This window comes from Curcuma longa, chromosome 21 (assembly GCF_044706935.1).
Source record: "Curcuma longa cultivar G26 ecotype Majalengka, Jawa Barat chromosome 21, ITB_CL_G26_1.1, whole genome shotgun sequence".
Classification (NCBI taxonomy): domain Eukaryota; kingdom Viridiplantae; phylum Streptophyta; class Magnoliopsida; order Zingiberales; family Zingiberaceae; genus Curcuma; species Curcuma longa.
The window spans coordinates 10,533,721-10,555,792 of NC_133881.1; the positions used below are offsets into that span (position 1 = coordinate 10,533,721).

The following is a 22,072-nucleotide window of genomic DNA, read 5'->3' on the forward strand; positions in this document are numbered from 1 at the left end:
CTGGTATGATCGCACCCGTCCTTCCCACGCACCCTCCCTATTTATCCCGCCAACGGTCATCGATACAAATCGACCTTCGCCGCACCGTGCGGAACCCTACAAAAATAGGTGCAACACGAGGACTTCCCAGGGGGTCACCCATCCTAGTACTGCTCTCGCCCAAGCACGCTTAACTTCGGAGTTCTGATGGGATCCGGTGCATTAGTGCTGGTATGATCGCACCCATCCTTCCTATCGCACCCTCCCTATTTATCCCGCCAACGGTCATCGATACAAATCGACCTTCGCCGCACCGTGCGGGACCCTACACCCACCCATCCACGATTCCCCCGACCAAACACCCCACGAAAATCAACACGAGGTAAAGCCACACGTACACACGCGTACCCCACCAACCTCTCGCCGCCTCGCCACGCGGGCACGAGGCCGGAGACGAGAAGGAAGGCAGCCCACACGAACAAACGAAGAAGAAGACGAAAAAAAAATAATAAAAATCACAATCATAACAAAAGAAAAAACAAACAAACAACGCAACAAATCGTTTCACAAAAATAGGTGCAACACGAGGACTTCCCAGGGGGTCACCCATCCTAGTACTGCTCTCGCCCAAGCACGCTTAACTTCGGAGTTCTGATGGGATCCGGTGCATTAGTGCTGGTATGATCGCACCCATCCTTCCTATCGCACCCTCCCTATTTATCCCGCCAACGGTCATCGATACAAATCGACCTTCGCCGCACCGTGCGGGACCCTACACCCACCCATCCACGATTCCCCCGACCAAACACCCCACGAAAATCAACACGAGGTAAAGAGACCGCCGCCGAAAAATCGCGCACGCGCACCTCGAAAACCAATGAAAAAATTAATAAATCCCCCACACGTACACACGCGTACCCCACCAACCTCTCGCCGCCTCGCCACGCGGGCACGAGGCCGGAGACGAGAAGGAAGGCAGCCCACACGAACAAACGAAGACGAAGAAGAAAAAAAAATAATACAAATCACAATCATAACAAAAGAAAAAACAGTGGTTTCAAACTTAATCGAAACCAATCTTGAGTACAAATACGACATTCTACCACCCTGAGAGTTAATGAACTCCTAAAACAATCAAGTACCTGACCACCAATACTGAATGTAGATTCTGAAACAACTATTGATATTGGAATAACTAATACATCACGAGCAATTTGAGTAAGTATAGGAAATCTGTGACAATTTTACTTCCACCATCCCAAACTGTCAAAAGTATCACAATACTCTTCAACTATTTCATGAAGATACTTGTCTAATTCTGACATTTTGTCATCAGCAAAAAATTGTACCTTTTGTTTTGTATACTTCGCAAAAATTGATTGTCTTTTCAAATGCATTTGATTCATATTTTTTGAAGCACTGTCTTTGTCAACTTATTCTGAAATAGATGGAACTCTTGAAGCATTGCATTGAGGTTCCATTTTTTTCTTATAATTCTTGTACAAAGCAAATAAAGTATCCTTTATTATCTTTCCTACTCTGGTACCCTTCTCATCTTCATATAATTCAATCAACATAAATTCTATGAAATTCAATTTATGCCTTGGATCAAGTACCATCGCAATATAAAACAACTTATTCATATTTTCATGATCTCCCCAATATTTGTCAAATTTATTTTTCATTTTAATTTCCATCGAATACACATCAAGATCATCACTTTCTTGCCAATCCTTCAAGATGGTATGAATAGAATTAATCTCATGTGCAAAAGTATTAGATGTGACATATAAAGATCCTGAAACTTTTATTGTTAGCTCATAAAAAACGTATAGTAGAGATGCAAAAAGTCTAATATTATTTCAATATGCACTTGTTTGCTTCCCATCAAAAGTCTTCAATTCTCTTTTAGGTTTACCATCTGATTCAAGTATCATCTCTCCATTTTCATTCAAAATAATATGTCAATCTGTATATTGAAGATCTTATTTAAAACATGGATCTTGTTCATCAAACCTATCAAAAGCTCTTTCAAATTTTTGAGTTATATTCAACATCAAAAAAGTTGAGTTCCATCTGATACATCTAAACATAATGTGTTCTTGCTTTCATTTTTTCAATCTCTACACATTCTTTAAACTTGCTTAATCTAAATGGGGATTACTTAACACATTTAATCACATTCCTAAACCTCATCACAGATTGATTATATCTTTTAAACCATCAACAACAATCAAATTGATTATATGAACTACACATCTCATATGGGCATATTCTCCCTTCAAAATAGTGGAATCCCAATTAATTATCTTTTTTTGAAATTATTGATAGCAACATGATTTGAACTTGCATTATCAACTGTAATAGTGAAAAATTCTATTAATTCCTCAACCCCTCAAGCACTTTTCAATAGTTAAACTGATAGCCTCGCCTTTATAACTTGTAATTGGACAAAAAATAAGAATTTTTTTCTGTAAATTCCAATTTGTATCAATAAAATGAGCTGTTAGATATATATAATTGATTTTTTAATCAATGCCCATGTATCAGTAGTTAAAGAAATTCTCTATGTTGAATCATGCAACAAATTTTTAAAATTTTCCCTTTCAACTGTATATAATTCAACACAATCATGTGCAACCATCCATTTTGAAGGAATTCAAAACCTTAGACATACCATGACCATAAATGCTTTAAATCCTTCTCTTTCTATAAATTTGAAAGGGAAAAATTAAAAAAAAAAATCCCTTTCACGTGCAACCATTCATTATAATCATTCTAGCTAATGTTTTTCTAGATGCATCTTGATTAAATTTTCAAAAAGTCAAATACACCTCACCCTCTCTTAAACCTAATTGTAAACTTAACTGTGCTTGAGTTGTTTCAACAACATGAGGGTGTTTTTTATATGGGTAATACGAGATTTCAAACTTATTATTCCATTCTTGTATGAATCACAGAAAAATTCTTTATCACAATATTTACATTTGACTTTAATCTCCGATTCATCATTAGTAAACTTTATAAAATAATCTCATACTTCACTTCTTGGTTTCATTGCTTTTCTCTTCACTACCTTTCCTTTAGATTCTACAGTAACTTTTGTTCCCACTGAAGGACCAATATCAGATTATGGTATCGAACAACTATTATTAACATCCATATTTGATAAATCTCTTTCCAATGACATCATACAAATACTGATCAGTAATCACAGATGAACAAATACAGAACACTGTTAAAAAATATGACAAGATGTGATAATACTGTTCAAAATATAATTGACTAAAATTAAAAGATAAATATGAAACTCAATCATGACTCTAAAACTAAAAACATGATGATACTGTCAGGATATTTATATAGTTAAATTCTTGAATTCAATAAGAAATATTATAGGCATAGAAAAGATAACATAGATATCATGGAACAGAGGTGGTAGAAGATAGTATACCTGTAATCTGTGTGGTTGTGGGCGGTGGCTGTAGGCTTGAGGAGAGACTCGAGTCTCGGGAGAAATCAAAAATAAGGAAACGACTGAGGTTTAGGGTTAAGTCGGCGGTGAGAAAGGAGGAGGTTGATGGCGAGATCACAAAGACCCGACTGCGGGAGCGAAAACACACGGTTGCAAGAGCGATAAGAGGAGAATAGGCGGGATCGAGCAGGTGTGGACAAGCTGTCTCGACGACGGTCAAAGAGGAGATTAGGCGAGTGGGACGCGAGTGAGGACAAAAGAGGTCAGGAGAGTGCGACGACATTAAGGAGCGGGACACGAATCACGAGTGAGAATAGGCAAGGAGAGTCGCGACTCGCAACGGCGCTAAGGAGTGGGAATTGCGAGTGAGTGTTTGTGAAGTTAGGGTTTTGAGGAGCAGGATCGCGAGTTAGAGTCTGTGAAGTAAGGCGAAGAGGCGAGGACGAGGAGAGTCGGATTTGTGAAGTTAAGGTTTTTTTTAAGGATTTACGGTTTCGGTGTTGACTTTTATTCGGTTTATTCGGGTAAATTGAATAATAAATTTGAAAATCGAACCCAAATCGAAAAAATTGGAAAAACTAATTTTTTTATTAAATAAAACTGAAATTTTGAAAAATCAAACCAAATTAAAAATTTGGTTCGGTTTGATTGGTTTCACCAAATTTTTGCTCAACCCTAATTTGAACCATAGTAGTTACTACACTTTGTAGAAGTTAGCAATTAGTTGTTATAGTTATAATAGCTACCTGCTACATTCTTCACGGTTATGATCATATAATATTCATTTAAAATATAGTAGGTATTATATGAAGTCTTCTTAATTTTGTTCTCATTAAAATCGTATTTTGACTGTGTTATAATTATGCAATAAATAAAATCCATATAAAATAATGACACTATTGTAGAAGCTAACAATGATCGCTACACATTGTAGCAGTTATTTAGTATAGCTTTTACATAGTATTTGTGATAAGATAATGTTCATTCGAAACGTAGTGGATGTCATAGAGTCTCTTTCGTTTATTTTGCTTATTGAATAATATTTTTAACCATGCTATTATTTTCTAATAAGTAAAATCAATATAAAATAATGACACTGTTATAAAAGTTAACAACAGCTGCTATATGTTGTATCAACTACATGTGGGGGTTCTACAAAACATAACAATATTAAAGTTCGCACCATTATTAGCTCGAATAATTTTCATAGGCGAAAATATAATAATATTAGAGTTCGTGTCACTATTGACTAGAATAATTTTCATAGGTGAAATACAATCATATTAGAGTTCACGCCACTATTGGCTCGCCCCCTTGCTTTGTTTAAACCTTAAACTGTAGAATGGAAGAAGAAGTGAAGAAGATTTTAGGTTAAAGTTTTAGAAGAATGATAAATAGTTTACTAAATTGAAGTTCAAATCTTAAATATTAAATCTAATTTAAAAATATAAAAATTTTAAATCAAATCTATATTAAAAGTATTTCAGATAATTTATTTTAAATTTAAATGAGATGTGTACTTGATATATTTTTTTTGGAAACGGAACGTCAGACGCCTTTTGATTTGTTTTCTCAAATCTTTTTAATTTTTCAGTTTGCTTAAAAACAAAAAAAAAGGGAAAATAATTTCCACAGGCGAAATCCAATAATGTTAGAGTTCGCGCCACTATTGGCTAGCCCTTGCTTCGTTGTCCCCTCTGGCCGGGCCAAAACCCTAGGCCGCGAAGTCCGGTAGGCATCGTTGCGGTGCTATCATCCTTTTCCTTCTTGATCTACCCGCTGGAAAGGAGAGGAGAAGAGCTAGGAGAGGGATCGACAGTTGTGCTGCTACTCTTCGTCCTCTGATGAAGGAACGCCCAGCGAAACGCCCTAAGCCGCACCAAAGGTACACCTTTTCTCTTTTATATCTTGTTCGTTTCTGCTCTGTGTCCAAGGAAGCGCTACCTAGAGAAGCAAGTTGTGATTTTGCAGAGGGGAGGATGACTTTTTACCGGGTAACATTGTCGAAATAGAGGCTCGCAACTTCATGACTTATAAACACCTCAAGTGCCAGCCTGCCTCCCGCCTCAATCTGGTCATAGGTCCCAATGGCTCCGGGAAGAGTTCTCTCGTTTGTGCTATTGCTCTAGGACTTGCAGGAGAACCCCAGGTCTCCCCCCTCCTTTACCACGATTCTCGCTGCGTGTGTCTGCACGTGGATGAAGTTTAAATGAGATTTTTTCCCCCTCTCTGTTTCAGCTTCTCGGAAGGGCTTCAAGTATTGGAGCATTTGTGAAGCGGGGTGAAGAATCTGGACACATAAAGATATCTTTGAGAGGAGAGACTGAGCTTGAGAAGATTGTGATCACCAGGAAGATTGACACGTCAAACAGGTCCGAGTGGGCCTTCAATGGTATTATCTCTTGATACTACTCATCAAAGGACAATTTTTTTATGTATGTTGTTCTGTTCTAAACATTTTGGATATATGAAATAGGATATACAATTGCTGTCAGTTAAAAAGGATATAAAATCACTGGGCGAGTTTTAGTTATCTTGGATTATTATTCAGCCTAAAAGGATAGTGATGAAGATATTATTAATAGGATAAGAAATGAACGATTGAAATTTTATGAATTTTTGGTGTGTGATCTCTGTATGCTTCATAGGCTAAAAGGAAAATTTTACATGTCACTATACTTTACTGACCATAATGTAGAGTGTGTGACTGTTAAGAAATAACATGTTAAAAAAGTTGATAATGTGAAAATGGACGTGCCTTGTTACTAGAAGGTATAAAATAAAAATACTAATGATCAATTAAGTGTAGCTCGATCAATGATAAAATTAGAGGAATTAAGTTGCAATGATACAAACATACTCAAAGACTGCTAATAGATTCTATGATTAGAAGAGTTGAGGCTAGTAAAGCAGAATGTGTAAAGGGTAGAAAGGAAGGACAAAATAATTATTAGTTGATGTAATAAATTATGATTTAATTAATTTAATTATTACTAGCGATATAACCCTGCATGGAGTTAATGCAGGTATAAGATTCATATAGTTGAGAAAAACACCGCTTGATGGTGATTTAGTTTAGTTGTACCCATGTATTACATACCAAAGTCTTTTAGTCATCCAGTTCTTATAAATTCCTTACTGCTAGATACCACCAGTAAGAAATGGATATGTTTTGCATAATTTCAGACAAGATACATTTCCATCATGGTAGATTCTTTTTCCTACCCATAGGAATTGCTAAATGTCACTGGATTGTGATTATCATAAAAGATTTTTGTTACAGACTATCCCTACTGAGTAAAGATGAATGCTATTTCATGGGATTTCTTGTATGAAGGCTACCTCTGGTTTTTTCTATTCTTCATTGTATGATTATTGATGTACAATTACACAAGGATCTGAATTATGCAGTAAATAATATATTGTTAAACAAATTGAAAATAGTAAGACTCTTACATATTATTAAATTTGAACCATATTGGTACAATTGGATAGTTTGTTACTTATTTATGTGCAAGAAAATAATTTTTAATTAATTTGCATATATTTTGTAGATTCATGCAGGCTAGTTCTGATCCCTCCTTTGAGATAATAGTTGTTGATTAAGAATCACCCACTAGTGGGTATTACATGAAGCCCTAGATCAAGTTGTATTTGCTTGAATCAGTTGATTAAGGTTGCAAGTTGAGCCTACACTTTCAAGAAGACTAGAAATCTTATCCTTTAATCAAGTAGTAGCTTCTTGATGGAGTTTATTTAGCATATGAAACTCATTTAAGATTTATGATTCGCTGGTCAATTTTTGACCTCATGCTTGTTATATATTTTTGGTTTATAACGCATTGGACTATATTTAACATTGTTTAAATTTTAAAGTGCATATTTAAATACATAGATAACAAGAAGCCCTTATTGCAGGAACCACAGTGCCAAAGAGGGACATTATTGCAGTCATTCAAAGGTTTAATATCCAAGTTAGCAATTTGACTCAAGTAAGTTTTACAATAGCTTCTTTATATAATTATACTTACATGTTAGATTTCCCCTTGAATTGTTGTTCAGCAATAGGATAATGATGCAGTATTTTTGTCAAAACCATTGATTTGCTTCTCTTTCCCTTACATACTGATTGTTACTTCAAGTAATTAATCATAAAGTTGTATTCTGGGTGTGCCACGGGATGCTCGTCGGTCGAAACGGGCGAAATTTTTTTTTTTTAAAATTATTATCATTATCATCTTTTTCCCTGTCCAGACGCCGCACCGCGTCGCGAAAAAAGAATGGTGGTGCCAACCAATTGGCAAATAAGCACTCACTTCCAGTAAGCATTGTATAGGCCAAATTAAGGCCAAAGGCATCCAAACTAGAAATTTTATCTGATATGCATACTAAATAAATGCTAAATCTAAATTGAACTTATTTTTTAAATTTGTTTGGGTTTTGTGGAAGATTGTGTGCTTTTAATTGTTTGAGCATCTGGCTTTGTTAGAATGCATATTTTGGCTCACTTGTGTGCATATCTCTTGTTGTTTGCTAAATCTATATATCGGCCAAGTCTTATGAGGCATCGTTGTTAATTATTGATAAATGGATAATTTTTTGCCAGTTACCACACCTGGAGAATTTATTTTTCTTAAACTTTGTGAGTGTGTTTATAAATTTCTTTTCTTAATATAGAATGTCACCCAACTCAAGTCAATTGGATGCTTTATAAAAAACTGAATTATATTGTTTACAACATTGGAACCTGGTGCTATCTTACTTGCTTGAACAACTATAACTTTTTTATGGTATCTTCTTGACTTACTTAAATAGTTTGAACTCTCCGGTATCAGACAGTCTGTTGTGTACCTTCAAACAATCTATTTCTGTGTTGCTGAGTAGTTGATCAATGTAAATGTATCTAACAGAAAACTCTAGTTGTCTGCTCAATTCCAGCAGACTTGTGGCATACAAAGACTGGAAGGAGGTTCATGAGAAAGGGTTGTTTTTTCTCATTTACTTCCAGAAAAGTTAAACCTCTGTCATCCCCTCATTTTCCCTGCCCATTCCCCCCTGAATCTAAATGTAATAGTTTGAGAACACCAAAGACAGGGCATTTCTAATCTATCTGCAGTATTTATATTCTGAATTGCTACTTTGAATTTTGAACTTTTTCCTCACTTCACCATACTTCTGATCGTCCTTTTGTTTTTCTTCTTTATTTGGTTGCGCTATGGAGTAGATCTTAGAGTTGTGGACGAGGTTATTAGTTGCTTAAGTTGTTGCACATTGGTCCTTGTGTACAATAAGAAATAGGTGAGTACATCCAAAACCAATAGCTTTTGTCCAGGTCAAGGCAAATTGGACATGCACATAAACTTGGTATTGCACATTTACTTGGATCTGCTGTTCATAGAACCCTCTGATTTGAGTTGCGTATGGAATTTCATTATAGATGTCAGCACTTAGCAGAAACTTGCACTTCTGTCTAGTCTGAATTCGATGCATGTTACATTCGCAGGTTCTCAGCTGTTCAAAATATTTTTGAAGCTTGTCCTTCAGTATTTTAGATTTGGATTCAAATGATTTAATATGCTCTCACATAATTTAAATTAACTACTAAATCTTTTTATTGATGTATTGATGAAGCCATTTCACTGATTTCCTTGGCATAAGCAAAGAGTACAAGGAAAAAATAAACAGCAAGAAGAAAAGCTTTCTGGAATTATAAGAATATCCACTCATATGCCTCTTAGCTCGTTAGCATGGTAGAAGATACCTGAGTGTTAATTTCATATAGACAGTTTAGTTTAGACATTGTTTCTTGTTTAGCTTTCTGCCATTTGAAGTTTTGAGTTGATTTTTTTTCTATGTTGTAGTTATTTTTTTAGTTGTGTTTGGCGGCTATGTGCCCTTGGCCACTGTATGCATAGACCTATATATATTTTTTGGCTATGCATATGAGTATCAATGGGTGATATCCTGTTATTTCTTGTAGAACTGATTCATATTTCTTTATTTGTGTCTCGTAGTTTCTTCCGCAAGATCGTGTATGTGAATTTGCTAAGTTGACACCAATACAGTTGTTGGAAGAAACAGAAAAAGCTGTTGGTAATCCCAATCTGCCTGTGCAGCATCAAGAACTCATAGAGAAAAGTGTGCAAATGAAGAAACTTGAAGTGGTATCATCTTCAAGATGTTTATTTTTGGTGACTTGAGAGTATTGTTTACTACCCTTTTGACCATCAAAACCTCAATTACAACTGTGTGATCTCTTTTTGCCTTGGTGTTTAGCAGACAACGGCTTCAAACACAAATGAATTTTCTTTTCCTTGTTTGAAAGAACTTGGAGCAGTTGCTACTTGTGCTTTTGATGATGTTTCTGATTTTTTCCCTTGTAGACTGTTAAGCAGAATAGAGAGACACTAAATCAGCTTAAGGCCATGAATGCTGAACAAGAAAGAGATGTAGAACGTGTTCGCCAGAGGCAAAAACTTCTCAAATATGTGAGCGTATTTTTATCAGCCTTCAGAAGATGTTTTCGATCTTTCTTTTTGTCTTTGCCTCTGATGCCTCCTGCCATATGCAGGTTGAGTTGATGAAAAAGAAACTTCCATGGCTTAAGTATGACCTAAAGAAAGTGGAATATATAGAAGCAAAAAAGCAAGAGGCTGAAGCTAAGAAAAAAATGGATGAAGCTGCTAAAGTCTTGAATGATCTTAAAAGACCTGTAGAGTATGCTCTCTTAGCAGTCTCTACTATTGGATCGTGTAACTTTTTTATTTCCAGATATAGGGATGGCAATGTGATGGATATTAGTGGGTATCCATGACTATCCTAACTATTTAAATGAGTATTGGTCACTGTTAAAAGGGGTTAAGATGAGTGTGGGCAAACTAGTAGGAACTCATAAAAGGAATGGGGTGAGTTTGAGCTTAAAAATTGGGTATCTGAATAAATTTAATATACATATTTAAAATTCCTGATCTTTCATTTCTCCTTTCTTTATTACATATTGTCATGAGGTAAAATTTTGGCAGGTACATATAGGTAGTTGACCAATTTAATCAGGTACATTTTCCATATTAAGATTGTGACATGTATATGGGTAAAGGGATAGATACCCTTGACAGGAATGGGACTGCTATGTGTATTAGATATCTACATACAAGTATGAATAATTAAAGTTTGCGAATATCCTACTTGTTGCCGTCTCTTGTTCACCTCTTGTTGATCCGAACATAATGTTTTCTTTAGAATTGACAGATTTATGTCTAACTTACGTAGGTGTGCTCATTTATCAAGACTTTCTCAATGGTCGCTAAACATTCTTTCTCTTCTTGCAACTCTAGTTGAGGATGCTTATCCCTTTAGCAACAAACTGGAATCAAAACGTATCCCTTTGGTTCTAGCATATGAGATGATTGTTTTCATAACGTACATTTTAATTTTTTTAACCTTATTTTATTTTCCTTCTCAATTGACATATCTTTTTCAGAAACCTTGTCAAATCACTTAATCTTTCATTTTGATGTTGATTGACAAACACTGAGGTACTTATAAGCATAATGATGGTAACCATAAGTATGTAAAGTGCAAAAACATAGTACCAGACATGCTCATCATGAGGGGTGAAAATTCAATTTGAATTAAGGTTTTGAGTATATGATGAGTAGATCTGAGTGTATACGCTTGCTGGATGGCTTAATGAAAATCTTGGAAAGATTGATTAAAAAAAGTTGATTTTGTAGATGCTATGGTACACTGGAGTAAATGAGTTGTCATTAGCGACTGAAAGATATTTTTTCCCTTTTCTCCTGCTTTTTCCACCTCTTCATCCTCTATCTGCTGGCAGACTGTATTCGTCTACTGATCTTGTCCAGCGTTCCCTTGGTCTTCCTAACTGGGTGGTTCTAGGAACGTGGCTCTATTGATTGAAGCGTGTCGAGGTTCCATGTTTGCTATTTCATTGGACCTGTCACAGTCTACATTTATTTAATATAGTAACTTGAGAATCCACTCACGTAACTTGCACAATGGGTTTGTTATGAGCAGGTTGTTATACAGACAACTCATCGTTATGCTATCATTATCATGTTTAGGGACCAGAAGAAAGAGAAAGCAACCCATGAATTGATTAGCAAGAAGATATCCAACCAAATAAGTGAAAATGCAAAGAGACGTGCAGAAGTTTTAGAGAAAGAAAGTGGAATGGTACTACTTCGTGTATTTTTTGAGCAACAGATCTTTTTTCTACTCTGAATGTGTAAATGATACTCTTTTTTCATAGGGGGTGCAAGTGCAAGGAAAATATACTGAAATGAAAGAGCTGAAAAGGCAGGAAGAATCTCACAAACAAAGAATCATAAAAGCAAAGGAAGAACTTCTTGCTGCTGAAAAAGAACTTGCGGAATATCCACCATATGAACCTCCAACAAATGAGATTGTATGGCTTCTTAAGCATCAGTAAATATGTTTTCCATTAACCAACAATATTTTTGCACAGAGATATGCAGTTTCCATAATTGCAACTGTATCATGTAGTCTAAGATTGAGAATTGAAAAGAAAAAAAACATGTGCCTTACTGTTAATTTCTACTCTTTCTGCACTAGTTCTCTTTAGGGATTTGTTTCCCCCCACTTTTTTGTTCTAAAATGATGATAAAGGCCTTTATACAGGGACAATGGAATTGTAACAACTATTTTCTTATGATTTCTTCCTTAGTAAATGATGCATCTTATCATTATTAAGTGATTTAGATTTTGGAAGTTACCAGTGGAGAAGTATATTAACCTTTGACAAATTAATTTGTTATGAAATCCTAATAACTGGTATAATTATCAAAAAGTAATTGAGAAATGAGAAAAGACATCTAAAATAAATGAAATAAGCATTCTGGCAACATCTATTTTTATTTAATTTATGTTGCAAGGGTTCAACTTTGAAGATATGCATTGATGGAATTTCATTGCTCCTCATTTGGGTTAATCCCTTATCTGTCCCGCCTTCCAACTCAGGACCTCGAAGGGAAAAGATTATGAATGAACAATTAATACATGCGAATTTGTGACGCCGAGCGGGATAGCGATTATTCTGCGGGCAATATTAATTCCGTTGATCGACTATGAATATTAGAAACAATCTTCTAAAATCTATTGATTCGTAAAAATACCAGAAGATAGAAAAATAAACGATACTGTTAAAAAATATTATTAAACTAAAAACTTTTTCTAACTTTAACTAGACAATGATTTATATAGACAAAAAATCCTAACTTGTAAAAGAAAGAAAAATCCTAATAGAAGGTAAAAATCTTAACAGATTCTAAATCTTAAAATTCCTAAACGGACTCAAAATAAAATAAATATAATTTTTTTCAAAACTACTCTAAATATCAAACCCCTAAAAATAAAAATTATCAAAAATAGTAATAAAAATTTTCGGATCCTCTTGCATCAGTCGTCCTAGGTTGAAAAAACTCGTCCTTGAGTTTAAAGTAGTGTTAGGTGGTCGTCCAGGAGGAAGATCCTCTAACATCAATTCGATAGAATCTACTGCCATCTTCATCGTCATCACGTCTGCTACTTGTCGCAACTTCTAGATAGGCAAAGCGGCTTGCTCCTCAAGCTCCTTGATCATTGAGGTGAGCCATAACCACTAGTCCGAGCTCCGCATACGGTGACACATAATGAGCACTATCACCGTGCATGCGGCCACATTGCTTACCACCATCTTTGTCACTGCCACCTTCCCCATGATTACTAGTGGTGGTCCTAGCAGATTTGACGAGCCACTGCCCACCTCCCAAGCAACCCAATGATCGAGGCTTGAAACTTTGCCTTCCGAGATCCTTCCACAGGATGTCAAAAAAGAAATTGGAGTAGCTACAATAACTGAAGCTGACAAATTAGTTGACATGAAATTTGAGAAAAATGATTGGCAAGGTATATGTATTGAAGAGGGGGATATTGTCGAAGAGATAGCTGACTTCCCTTGATTTCCTTCGTCCACAAGAATGCCTTCATTCAAATCATAATTATATGCTATTTCTTTGGTTTTATTTGTTTGAACCTCTGTTTGCATCTGCTCATATCTTTCTAATACAACGAAAGCATCTGTATTTTCTATGTCCTTCGATAAATCTGTTTGCTACGACATCATATCTGTTGAAGCTAAATTATCTGAATGGTCAATAAAGTTTTGGACAAGATGCTTTGTTTGAAGGAAAAGTCTCTTGTGCAACGTAAGTGCTGATGCCTCCGGAAGCATTGGCAAGGGCTTGATTGAGCAACCCGCCAGTATCGGTGCTGAGATAAAGAATTGAATCACTGACTATATCATCGACAACTTCATCATCGTCGTACACTGGATCATCAAATATTTCTATCTTGTCTTAGTCTCCTCCGCCTCGTATGATCAGACGATCGTGAGAGTAGGACTAGTCGTACTCGATGTTGTTGAGGTTCGCATCTTCATGGTTGTCTTTGCCGTCGTAGGAGGAAGGGAAGGCGTAGAGGCGTTGTGGAGTCGGCGCTCTCTCGAAATAGTAGGTGGCGGGGCGGTTGATCCCAAATACCTCAAAATCAAACTTGCACTTTGACATCTCTCCTTGATTGGAAATAAAAATTTTTTTCAAAAGGGGAATAAAGGTACTTACAACTTTTACAATCTTGCGCCGCTAAATGATAGGATAACTTTGTGACTTGTCTTTGTAGATCTTGAATTATTTCATCTTAAATGTTATGATCACGGTGCAAGACTTCCTCAGCCGGAACCTGCCTGTCACAATCACGACGACGATCTATCAGATCTGAGAGCTCTGATACTAATTGACGTCGGACGAGATAGCGATTATCATGTGGGCAATATTAATTCCGTTGATCGATTGTGAACACCAGAAACAATGTTCTAAAACTTGTTGATTTGGAAAAATACCAGGAGATAGGGAAATAAACGGCACTGTCTAAAAATATTATTAAACCAAAAACTTCTTCTAACATTAACTAGACAATGGTTTATATAGATCTAAAATCTTACCTTATAAAAAAATGAAAGAAAAAATCCTAATAGAAGGTAAAAATCTTAACGGACTCCAAATCTTAAAATTCCTAAACAGACTAAAAATAAAAATAAAATAAAATAAATATAAAAAAGAAATTTTCAAAACTACTCTAAATATCAAAAATTTTAAAATAATAAAAAATAGTAATAAAAATCTTCGGATTCTCCTCCAGAATACACAGAGTTTTGTTGCAATTTCTGTATCTACCTTTTCTATCATATGTCGACCATAAAAATATATTTGATTCAAGCTCCATGTTTATGATAAGTTACTTGAGAAACATAGAGAACAGAAATCATCACTACATGTCGTTTCAAAACTGTAGCTAAGTAGCTAACTATTCAAAACTAAGTCGTGGCCTTGAATTTTCACTCTGCTTGTAGTCACTTGATTCACTATAATCTTTGACAGATTGAAAACATTTTCATGATTTTCATGAAATGAAATCATCTTAGATTCTTTTTATTAGCTGAAAACATTTTAATGGTCTTCATTTGAAATGAATTCGTCTTAGATTCTTTTTATTAGCTCATACTGTAAACTATTGTTGAGACAAAATTGTTAGGGTACATTCAAAATGATATTCAATTACTCATCTTCATGTTATTGTGCACAATCTAGAATGTCATAGCTCAAATGGGAGAAATGTATTATACACTTATTTGTTGGTTGTAACAATTTCATTGCTTGATAAATTTGATGCAAAATGACCAGGAAAATATAGGCAATCAGGTATTAGAGCTCCGCATTAGTGCGAATGAAGTGAAGTCTCAAAAGAAGGAGAAAGAGAGTATTTTAGTTCAGAAGAAAATGATCTTGAGGCAGTACCTTGATAGGTAATTTTCTTTTGCAGATTTATGATCAAATGCATGTTTTGTCATTATCAATGGTGGTTGGTTGCAATTGTTTAGGTTGAGGGAGATGGAAAATAACAACAATAAACTTCTTCAAGCTCTACGAAATTCAGGTGCAGATAAAATATTTGAAGCTTACAAATGGGTTCAAGAACATCGAAGAGAGCTGAAGAAAGAAGTATATGGGCCTGTTCTCCTGGAGGTATGCTCATTAACTTTTGTACTACAGTTGTTTATTTGACAGCTTTCCTTTCTGAAGTACTTGTAATTTGGACTAAATCTGATGGTTTTTCTTAGGTAAATGTTCCTGATATGAGTCATGCAACCTACTTGGAAAATCATGTGCCTAACTACATATGGAAGGTACTATGATTTTACCTATTGGCTTGTTTCAGTTTTGTATTCTTTTTTTCCTTGGTTGTTAGCAAATGTTTCTAATTTATGTTGAAGAATGCTTTTTATAAGGTGACCTTTCTGAAATAAGTTTAGTTATAACAACCTTTACATCATTGGCCAAATGAAGACTAAGATTAACTGGAGGTTCAGTCTCCAGTCAATGGTCTTATATATCACATAGGTGAAGGTGGAATTTACTTCTGAACAACTGTAACACCTTGAACATTGGCTGCTATTATCCTGAATTATCAAATATTTTTATTGCCAATTTAATATTTACATGGTCCTTTTTGAATTTGTTTTAATTCAGAAAATGAATAATTTAAATCCAGTTTTTTTAATAAATTTTTTATTAGTTTGTTACTTGTTTTTTGGTTTTACTGCTTTATAGATGCACAACTTTTTTCAGCTTTGTTATGGTCTTAGTCAATGGTGGGTTAAGATTCATGTACCACAAGATAGCTGGAAGTCATGGCATTTTGTTTATATCATTATATGACCTTTCTAAACACTTTCTTTTAGCTTGTTTAACTAGATGGACTTCTAGTTGATTGATTATATTTTTGTTTCTTGTGGCAGTCATTCATAACACAAGATCCTGAGGATAGGGATTTCCTGGTTAGGAATCTGAAATCTTGCAATGTCCCAATTCTGAACTATGTAGAAAATAGAGGGACCAACAGAATGACATTTCAAGTTTCAAATAGGGTAACTGAAACCAACAGATTCAGTTGATACTTGGCATTTATAGACTGAAACTTATTTATGAGTATTTTTCTTCATTTATTACAGATGCGTGAGCTAGGTATCTGCAATAGGCTTGATCAAGTTTTTGATGCTCCTGATGCCGTTAAAGATGTTTTGATTAGCCAAGCTGGTTTGGAGCACTCGGTATTCTTGCTTTGTTTAACCATAGTTGTATTTTTATAGTACTGTCTATATCTTAAATGTTTTTACTGAATTATGGAAAAATGATTGTTTTTCATTGACTGACTTGTTTGTGTATAATTACATCACTATCTAGTACATTGGTACCCATGCCACTGACCAAAGGGCAGATGAGGTTTCAAGCCTTGGCATAATGGATCTTTGGACTCCAGAAAGTCATTATAGGTGGTCCAGATCAAAGTATGGCGGCCACATTTCAGCATCTGTTGATTCAGTCCACCCTTCACGACTTTTCTCGTGCAGTATGTTTCTAATCTTTTCTTTAGTTATTGGTATCTATTAGTTGTATATATGATTCCATATTAACTATATATATGATACCATATATATATATATATATATATAGTTTCCTAAGATGTGTTTAGTCTCCTAAGATGAGTTTATGGTCTTGTATATATTATCTCATCTTTCAATAAAGTGATATATATTCTTTTTCTACCTCAAGTAACATGGTATCAGGGCATTAGAGATTCGAAATTAGGGTTTCATCCTCGCCGCTGCTACCCTCTTGTTTTCCACCTGTTCGCGTGCGCACCAATCCGACGAGCTTGCGGCCTTGCGCTCATCTCATCTCTCATCAATCGATGCGTCTTGGTCTTCTTTTAGATTCTTCTCTTATTTGACTTTTTTTGAGATAAAGTATTATAACTCAGAATAAATCTTCTATTATGTTGGATGTGGTGCTTGTGATGTCTAAAATCACAGACCATAAACTGAATTGTTTGAACTATTTGGATCGGAGTAAGACTGTTTGTCTTTATATACGTAGTATTGATTAAGATAGTCATTTGACTGATGATTCTTCGAAAGATGATTCAAAGCAGGACACAGTCAGAATATAGGGTCAGGACACAGTCTATATGTGAGATAATGTGGATATATCAACTCTTGACTGAAGTATGACTTAAGGCTTCAGTACCAACAAAACTGTAGTGTGATAATCATACTGTTCTTCATATTGCATCGAATCTTGTGTTTCATGAGTGAACTAAGTACATTGAAATTGATTATCATTTTGTTCATGAGAAGATTCAACCAAATTTGATTTCTACAAGATATGTGAAGATTGATGAACAATTAGAGGACATCTTCACAAAAGCTCTAAATGAGATTCAGATTGCTTATCTTTGTGACAAGTTGGGCATGATTAATATCTATGCTCCAACTTGTGAGAGACTGTTAGCTGTATATATGATATCATATTAGTATATATAGCAGTATATATTTGTTAATTATGTTAGCTATTAATTAGTTTTATTAACCTCTTAATTGTAGATAGTTTCCTAACATGGATTCTAGTCTTGTATACAGATATACCTCATCTTTCAATAAAGTGATGCCTATTCTTTTTCTACCTCAACAGTATCCTTGCAAGCATGCATTGCTCTTAGTTTTCTTAATTGTTACTTTCATTTTAGGTGTGGATGTTAGTGACATAGAGAAACTGAAATCTTTGAAGGATGAAATTGAGCATGCCATTGGAGGACTGGAAGAGAACTTGAAAGTGCTTCAGGCACGCCAAAGGCAATTAGAAGATGAAGAAGCTAATTTGCACAAACAACGGGTTTGTTTCCCAAAGATATGCATTATTGCCCAGTTCCATGTTGTGCTTTATGTTAACCTTTTTTCTTCTCCAATTTTGACAGGATCAAATGACCCAGACCTATAGACTTGAGAAGAAGAGGCGCACTGATATGGAACGTCTTATTGGTCTGTGCTGAAGTATTTCCTATGTGTATTTTAGTCGGACAACCAAATTGTATAAAATGGTTGATTTAGATCTGCTCTTTTTTCAGTACAAAGGAGATGCAAACTTGATTCCATCAGCAAAGAGGATGTGGAGTTAGGCACACAAAAACTTGTCGATCGAGTCATCCAGTTGAATGAGAAACGCTTCCAACTGGCAATTAATTTAAAAGTCAGGCTGCATCCACATACATATTTGCTGCACCTAAGACTCACTTTTAGTTTTATAATGGTTTTGTCAGCCACTTATTTATATTCTCAAGTTTCTGTTGCTTTTCCAGACTTCTCTAATGGAGGCAGTTGCTCTGAAATGGAATTTCGCTGAGAAGCACATGCTGTCCATAGAGCTTGACGGAAAGGTAAACGTACTGAAATAATCTTAACAATTTGGCTTGGTGATTGCTTATAGGTTCTTCAGTGGGCTGCTAAGCGTGGACGTGTTTGCCACACATAATGGTTAATTGCTATTTGCATGCATTATAATTTTAACTATTATTTGCATCACTCAAGTGTGTTATCCTATGGTTAATTCTCTTTTGTGCTCTTTTATTCTCCTTTCTTATGTTTGTCAATACCCAAATAAATAATTTCTTCAAAATTAAGGATTCAACGGTAAGGTTGCTGCAATGTGACCTAGAGGTCACGGGTTCAAATCCTGGAAACAGCCTCTTGCCAAAGGCAAGGTAAGGCTGCGTACAATGGATCCTTTTCCCGGACCCCGCATGGCGAGAGCTTCGTGCACCGGGCTGCCCTTTCAAAATTAAGGATTCCTAATAAGGTGGTGAGGATATGCATGGAAATAAAATTTGTCATATATGGGAATTACAAGATGCAGCAGGGATAAGGGATCCTATGGATGAACTAATGTAATTTTAGATAATGGATCCTATAGATTAACTAATGTAATTTTAGTTATGTACTTTTGCTGCTATCTTTAGTCTGAGCTCTTATTTGTAGAGCAGGCAAGATAGCAGTCTTCAAAGTGCAAGTATTGTGACAGGAAAATAAGATTTCAAGATCAAGAGCATGAACCAATTGCTTAAGTTATTCAACGTTTAAAAGACCTCAGAAAGGTTTTGAAGTAGTGGTAATGTTAATCATACAGTAGCATTTATTGCCATAGAAGATGGTTGGGCTTAGTTCTGACATTTGCCTTCATCTCATTGTTCTTAATAGTATAAGTTTATATTTATCACTTTTCTAATAGTTAGAGCTTTTGGGACAAATCATCACTTGGTCAACTTTAACATGATCTAGAGGCCCTAGATTTAAATCTCCTCCTACTGTCAGTATACCAAAAGTATGTGGTCCCAATTTTCGCTCAACCCATGTGTTAGACTAAGGTGATCTGATCTGACAGTCTCCCTCCCTATAGGAGGGGTATGTTATGTTAAAGAAGATAGAAGTTTAGATTGGTCCCTGTAACATCTTGAACTTTTGGTACAAGTAAAATTAACCAGTCAACTTTATCATGGCACGATCTATCCATCATTACATTGTAAATCACAATATCAAGTTTCTCTAAGCTTTAACTTGGATATTGACAAATTTCTATTAAGATCCTACTAAACAATCAAAGTTTTATTTGCAATGACTAATTCACTGATCGTCATTGTCTATAAAGTTGGGTGTAATTGTGATGGTTGCGCATAAATGTGCTCTGCGATAGAACACAATATTGTTACAGGTACCACAAGTGATTTCAGCAAAGTAAGTTGAAAATAACTGTTGAAAACAGGGTCAAACTGTGTTGTGGATATATGTATGATGAGATGTTACATTTTTATGCAACTATCAGTTGTATGTGACTAATTCTAATGTCACAAACCACTTAGTTTGCTGATAATACTATTGTTCTAATGTGGCCATGTTATAGATCAGAGAAATGGAGGCTGATCTCAAGCAACATGAGAAATCTGCTATCTTAACTGCTACACATTTTAGCAACTGTAAGTTCATTTCTATTCTTCACAAGTCCTCTCTGAATTTCCATGCATATGTTCTTGAGATATTATGTAATTTCACTAGAAATTGATGACGAGCTTATGCAATGCAGTTTTTATACGTAATAGTCAGTATTCATGATTCGTATGAGAGATTTCACTATATAGGTCTTTCATATGAATTGAAAATGAAAAGAACTGCTAGAATTTGGTTCTATTCAATACATTTAATCCAAATAAAATAAGATTTCAAAAATAAGTAAGAAAACTTATTAAAGTTAAAAATATAAAAAAATAAATATAACCCATTAAGAAAATAAACAACCAATGTTGTCATGTGGGAACAAGGGACTAGAGCCCATGTGGACTTGACGCCTATAAATAACTGAGGATGACATGTTTTATCATATCCATATACAAAATAATATTAAGGGTGAAGTCGATGGTGAGTTAAAAATCATGTCATAGTGAAGTTGACCTTCATTTGATGATGATGATTATTCTAAGTGTAAAGCATTTGATGGTAAAATTTCCTATTGCTGAATTCATCTGTCTTTATGGAATGAAATATAATATAATTTGACATTGTGATATAAGATATGAATATATTCTTGTTATGAATTTACGTTAGCTTCATCTCTACTATTATTATTGTATACAATTCAATGAAATATTATAATATTTTAGATATCCAAACTATTCTGAATTAATTAGAATTTTTTTATTTCATATTTTTTTATTTAAACTTTACAATTTATTATTCACAATTTAAAAATTCTTCAAAATGATTTACAATATAAACCTTTATTTGATGACTTTGCTTTTCTTTGAGGAGCATCATGATAGCAAGCGTAGTAGCTTAAATTGAACCTTTAAGGCTTCAAATAATAAGATGCCAGTGTTCTTGATTCAATTAGGTGTTTTATGTACTTGGTATGCAGGCATTAAACAACATCTATAAACTCTTTGTAAAATGCGAATCAATTGGTTGAACAATTTTCTTGTGCATTTTATTTATAGGAAGTTGAGATGAATGCGCAAGGTAGGAGAGATTAAATGAAAAGATTACTATCCTCGAGAAGTTGCACAATCCAGATAGATGATAAAGAGAGAAAATAAGTTCAGCGGATGAGAATTTGTTTAGAGAGAAATTGTTAAGCTTCATAATTAGACTGGTTCAATCAATCAGACTGCAATGCGTAATGGACAAAAGATAAAAAAAAAATTAACTAAACACAATTAAAATCTGAATGATTCAACTATTATTAGGTATATAATCTTTCATAGAACTTATCGTTGAATACAATCCATGTTGCTGATCTCAAATTGCTAGAGACATGAGTTGTAGTTCTTGTTTTTTGCTTTGGCCATCAATGTTTGAAGAAAATTTAGATAATTTTAGTCTCTTAAGGCTTGTAGCTGATGGTGGCTCATTATATATTTCGGTCTTGTCCATGTCAGTACAAACCTAAAAATTGTTTTAGAATTACAAGTAATCTTGAAAAGCCTTGTTTGCCAATTTAGTTACTTTGGTAATATTTTGACCTTTTCCTTTTTTCACATTTATCAAGTCACTTACGTCGATTTTCCCCTAATAATCCTTTAATACTTGCACTCTTTTTTATGAAACTTAATATTGTAACTATCCAATAACATGAACAAAGGCTTATGTTCCAAACTATCCAA

General features: G+C 34.7%; 1 protein-coding gene and 2 non-coding genes across 4 annotated transcripts in view; 1 reads left to right on the forward strand and 2 right to left on the reverse strand.

The window, feature by feature from the left end:
* Nucleotides 1-105: 105 nt before the first annotated feature.
* LOC141815706 (5S ribosomal RNA) lies at nt 106-224 on the reverse strand. The gene has a single exon (XR_012600580.1). It is a non-coding gene; the product is annotated as a 5S ribosomal RNA (ribosomal RNA).
* Nucleotides 225-552: 328 nt separating this feature from the next.
* LOC141815718 (5S ribosomal RNA) lies at nt 553-671 on the reverse strand. The gene has a single exon (XR_012600590.1). It is a non-coding gene; the product is annotated as a 5S ribosomal RNA (ribosomal RNA).
* Nucleotides 672-5,155: 4,484 nt separating this feature from the next.
* The window catches only part of LOC141815281 (structural maintenance of chromosomes protein 5), a 38,152-nt gene continuing 21,235 nt past the window's right edge, over nt 5,156-22,072 (forward strand). The window contains exons 1-20 of one of the 2 annotated variants that reach the window (XM_074703205.1): nt 5,156-5,339; nt 5,426-5,603; nt 5,693-5,846; nt 7,373-7,446; nt 9,469-9,618; nt 9,838-9,942; nt 10,026-10,171; nt 11,539-11,650; nt 11,727-11,882; nt 15,214-15,335; nt 15,411-15,555; nt 15,651-15,716; nt 16,329-16,457; nt 16,542-16,640; nt 16,774-16,939; nt 18,116-18,261; nt 18,344-18,407; nt 18,494-18,615; nt 18,725-18,802; nt 20,320-20,392. In XM_074703205.1, coding sequence (XP_074559306.1) covers nt 5,299-5,339; nt 5,426-5,603; nt 5,693-5,846; nt 7,373-7,446; nt 9,469-9,618; nt 9,838-9,942; nt 10,026-10,171; nt 11,539-11,650; nt 11,727-11,882; nt 15,214-15,335; nt 15,411-15,555; nt 15,651-15,716; nt 16,329-16,457; nt 16,542-16,640; nt 16,774-16,939; nt 18,116-18,261; nt 18,344-18,407; nt 18,494-18,615; nt 18,725-18,802; nt 20,320-20,392 — 2,326 coding nt within the window. In that variant the 5' untranslated portion in view covers nt 5,156-5,298. The remainder of the gene's footprint in view (nt 5,340-5,425; nt 5,604-5,692; nt 5,847-7,372; nt 7,447-9,468; nt 9,619-9,837; nt 9,943-10,025; nt 10,172-11,538; nt 11,651-11,726; nt 11,883-15,213; nt 15,336-15,410; nt 15,556-15,650; nt 15,717-16,328; nt 16,458-16,541; nt 16,641-16,773; nt 16,940-18,115; nt 18,262-18,343; nt 18,408-18,493; nt 18,616-18,724; nt 18,803-20,319; nt 20,393-22,072) is intronic. The other variant, XM_074703207.1, reaches the window with a different exon arrangement.